At 38.5% G+C, this 4,481-nt stretch overlaps 1 protein-coding gene across 2 annotated transcripts; it reads right to left on the bottom strand.

Moving 5' to 3' along the window:
- Window positions 1-271: 271 nt before the first annotated feature.
- Window positions 272-3,258, bottom strand: LOC143374486 (uncharacterized). Of its 2 annotated transcripts, XR_013086669.1 has the most exons (3): window positions 3,022-3,258; window positions 854-917; window positions 272-499 (listed from the first exon to the last, which is right to left on the bottom strand). XR_013086669.1 is itself a non-coding variant. In XM_076822643.1 (2 exons), exon 1 carries the CDS (start codon window positions 2,575-2,577, stop codon window positions 856-858), a length of 1,722 nt encoding a protein of 573 aa, XP_076678758.1. In that variant the 5' UTR covers window positions 2,578-2,829; the 3' UTR covers window positions 272-499; window positions 854-855. The 2 variants fall into 2 exon arrangements, 1 of the variants encoding a protein (XP_076678758.1); XM_076822643.1 differs by lacking the exon at window positions 3,022-3,258 and having other exon boundaries at window positions 854-2,829.
- Between the last annotated feature and the right edge of the window lie 1,223 nt (window positions 3,259-4,481).

Raw genomic sequence — 4,481 nt, 5'->3', positions numbered from 1 at the left:
CGATAACCATATTTTTACTGAATAAAATTTTTCATTAATCATTTGTTTCAGATGCCTACGAAGGACAGACTCATGGCAGTTTTCATGTCTTCGTACAGACATATCATACTAATTTTTTACCAACCAAAAAATTTGTAAATATAGTTAAAAATACGATTAAGATTTTAGGAAAGCCTTTGTGTAGTACACTTACTTTCATTGCCCATAAAAAATTCTGAAAAATGGTCATGAAACTCGCACGCTAGACCAGAATACCCCCTTAAGGGGGGAATTTCTTTTTTCTTGGTCAAAAATATCGATACTTTAGGATTTTTTATAAACAAAAATGTAACATTAATTAATTTGAAACTTTGTATATGTGTTAGTAACACTTTCATTATGTTATATAAATTTTTTCAGTTCAGTTCACTTAAAAATACAGTTTCAGTTGCCCGTGAACTAGGACGCTCCGCACAATTGCTTCATTAACGGTTGACATGATATCTGCCCTCCAGTTTATCTGAAATCAAAAATTCTAATGAGATTTTATTTTATACACATATAATTATCGTTTGACCTACAATGAATAAAAAAAATATATTTTTCGAGAAATGGTAACTGTTTAAATTCAGATGTTCGATTTTTTGCAAAAAATTACCCGAACTTTTGATAATTAAAAAAAATATATACAACCTATCGTCTTGCCTGTAGGTCAAACGATAAAAGAATTCTTTCTTAACATGCAGTTAAAATTTCAAGTTGATCGATCCAGTACTTTTTTTTAAATCATGTCAACCAGCTACGAAAAAGTTGTGTCGAGAAAAACGCGTTTAAAGTTTGTAGTGCAGTTACTGAACAAATATCAGGTACTTACAACTAATCAGCTATTCCAGGTCCGTAGATTATTCCTTCCTCTTGCTCGTCGAATTGATTTTTTTCTAAATTTGCCATTCTAGCCTCTGTACGGGCCTTTTTCGTTGCTTCAAGGCTTCGTCTCGCCGATCTTTGTAATCGCCATTCATCTCTAGTCGTGGCGAAACTTTTGCATTGATCTCCAATAACGATACCAATATTGTCCATGATATTTAAAATTGCATAGCAGCCTTCATTAAAAATGCCTGCTGCTATAAATGCTGAAATCTCAATTGTTTTCAGTCCACAATGAAGGTGTTTGGGGGCAAGTCGCCAGAGCGACGAGTTGAAACTCTCATTGTTATTTTGAGTTTCACCACCCAAACACCTTTCTAATAATTCTTTTGAAGATAAATCTTCATAAATTGATTTTATTTCTTTTGCAACGTCTTCATGAAGTGGTGGCTCGTGGTTAAATTGTTTAAGAGTACCTTCAGCTTCAGCTTTACGCCATTTACACCAACTACCAGACCCCTTTGGACAGTACATGTGTTTGGGATATTTATCTGAAGATATTTTATGATAATATGTTGCCCATATAGCTTCGTACATGTCATCGATAGAACCTGAATGTCTTCTGATAGCTAAACCATAGTACACTGTTAATTGTTTAATTAATTTATCAGTTAATTTATTTTTTCCTCCGAGTTTCTTGGTCTTCTTTATGTTTCTTAGCCGCGATCCCATACGTTTCTCTACATGACCTACACATTCTTTTTTCTTCAATATAAAATCGTCACCATATGGATTTTCCTCGAGCAATGCTTTAAATGTCTTTGTGTCTCCATCACCAATATAGTTTCTATATCTTATTCCAAAATATTCTACAGATCGCAGGAACATTTCCTTCATGCCATCCACTTCCATCTTTCCGGACGACCCGCTATGGTTAGCAGTGCACTCGTCCTTGTGTTCTTCCATCCACAGGTCGTATTCCACCGTACCAGATTTTGATTCCCACACTTTACAACCATGGCAATATGAAGATTTCACTACGATATCGATTATTTTGCTAGAATATTTTCCAATAAGTGATGTGACTCCAAATAATGAATTGAATCCTCTCTTTTTCCATGTACCATCGCCGGAGACTGTGATCTCTGTCATCGGGTTCCCATTTTCAGCATTTTTTATTTTTTCCTCTTCTACTGCTTTCCTTCTCAAAATATCAAAAACTGTTTTAGCTCCTGAATATATACTATCTAAAGAAGTATAATATAGAGTGGAACTAATTCCTTGACAAATGTCCATGAGGCCACAAAATGTATTTAAACCTTCTTTGCCAACTCCCAACATTCTCAAAACTAAAATAATTCTTCTATTTATTTCATAGGATTTACCATCGATCAAAGGGCACGAATTTATGTATTGAGAACCACATTTACACTCTATTGTGATTTTAAATCCTAATCCACGAGAATTAGTTTCACAAAAATTCACTTGTCCTTTACACACTTTACATACAACAAATTGAGATATTGCAGTGAAAACTGATAAAAAAGCAATAATCCGATATCCATGGCTTGGATTCACAGTAAAATCTTCAAGATTCGTTGATGCCAATTTTTTAGCAGACGTACTCGCAAATGAAATTTCTCTTTCACGAGTATGAATATTTCCCGTGAATTTCCTTTTTTTAGTTCTATCAGCACGCGTAGAACTTCCTCTATGCTGCTTTCTATCCATGGCACTCGTGTTCAAATGAAGTTATTTAACAATAAAACTATGACAAAACAAAACAAAGAAAGAGATCATAAATAACTAATAACAAAAACACAAATAACAGTTTAAACAAAAACACAAATAACAGTTTAAACAATAACACAATAATATCGAGATTCACAGGAAGAGAGCGAAGTGCACGTTTCAAAAGCCGAAGACATTCTGCTCGTTCCAAGCAACGTAAGCGAACAAATATCTCTAAAGAGTTCAAGAGGATAGAGAGACTTTTCCTTCTCACATCTGGAAATTGTCTTTCGACACGTACTTGTAAGCAGACCGTAGGTCTGCTCCGCAGCTGTTGACACCGTCCTTTTAGGCCTAACTGCTCAAGAGTCAAGGCGAACGAAACGAAGTCACTAAAGATGTCTTTGTCAAATTATGCTTATGTCACTGCAAATACATTTGAACTTGGCTGTTAGAAAACTACGACTCCAATAACATAAACGTTTTACAACAGTACCATGGATTCTGGGAGTATCGATCGCTCGATCACTTGCCGCCAAATATATACCTTACTTCAAAAGTCCATAACTTTGAAAATTTTATGAATTTTGACTTAAAATTTTGCAGAGACATTCCTACAAAGTTAAACTACAAGATTCTGTAAAAAACAAAAAATCGATTTTTTGACCAAAAAAAAAGAAATTCCCCCCTTAAGAGATTACAGGACTACTGAAATCGCGAACAATTGATTTTTTTTATTATTATTAATTCTGAAAGTGTTATCCGTTGTGAACATCTACAACAAAGTTTCTTAGCTACGCTGGGACCATCCTTAGCCTCAAATAACTTGAATAATTTTCACCATTCTGTGCATAAAAAACTGTTAAATCCAACCGAAAAGAAGCCGTCGATTTCAGTCGTTCAATAGTTCTGTACCCCCTTAACCGTCCGAGAGAGCTTGATCCTTTAGTAGGCTATACTTCACCCAAGGATTTACAGCGTTTCCCAAGATATCCATCTACGTATAAGCATCTTTCTTCGTTTGACGCGATAATAGCAACAATTGTTTGCCGTGCCTTCAGCCATCCGGACACGCTCGCTCGCGGATCCATTAAGATCAAGATAGCGTTTATTTACGTATTCCAAGATGGCGGCAGGTGGAACGGCGTAAAAGTTGACTCGTTAGATGATATAGTGCGGTGTCGATGCACCGACGGGAGCTTGCGATGCGGGAGCGGAGCCCATAATGATCGCCGTTTTACTGTTCCGCGACCCGGCGATCGGCTGCCCTTTCGCGCACAAAGCGAATTAAGCGGGGAAAATTCGACGCGTTGCGTCACCCGTGTATCGCGCAGTGTCTTATCAACTTGCGGGCCCCGGCCCGCTGATATTTCACTTGCCTATAGCATAAAGCGAAATAATGGGACAGTGCGGCGTATTTATGAAACGCAGGCGTAGCGTTAAGCTACGTGGTACCTCTAACCACGCTCGCGGATATTACAATGCCGGCCCCCTTTCGTATCGGCCACACTCCCAAACGTATTTACGACGAAAGATTTGTCCTCGATCCGGCCGTATAAATACGCAGCCCGGTAAAAGGATCTCGCGGCAGTGGCCTGTGTGCATTACGAAAAAGTTCGACGACCCGTGACGCACCCAACCCGCCAACCCTCCCCACCCTTGACAGACGATCGTACGTTTCAAGGACAAAAGTCGACCTCCTTCTCGGGGTCTTTTCCTGGTTCCTGCTGGCGACCCATCTCCCACCGGTTTAATTTAAAGCCGCAACGGAGACCACGACCTTGTTTTCTTTAAGAGAATCCTCCACCTCCGCCGAGCAACCTCTTTCACTCTTCTTCTACCTTTGGCCCCGTCCACCCGGATCGCTGGCCACCTTGAAAAACTGCCCGACGCGGGGCTGTATA

Source organism: Andrena cerasifolii, chromosome 11 (genome assembly GCF_050908995.1).
Source record: "Andrena cerasifolii isolate SP2316 chromosome 11, iyAndCera1_principal, whole genome shotgun sequence".
NCBI classification, from domain to species: Eukaryota; Metazoa; Arthropoda; class Insecta; order Hymenoptera; family Andrenidae; genus Andrena; species Andrena cerasifolii.
This window is presented reverse-complemented; position numbering and strand designations above follow the sequence as displayed.

Bases quoted from the DNA above. Each gene is read 5' to 3' on its own strand.
- LOC143374486 (XM_076822643.1), bottom strand. From the start codon at position 2,577: ATGGATAGAAAGCAGCATAGAGGAAGTTCTACGCGTGCTGATAGAACT.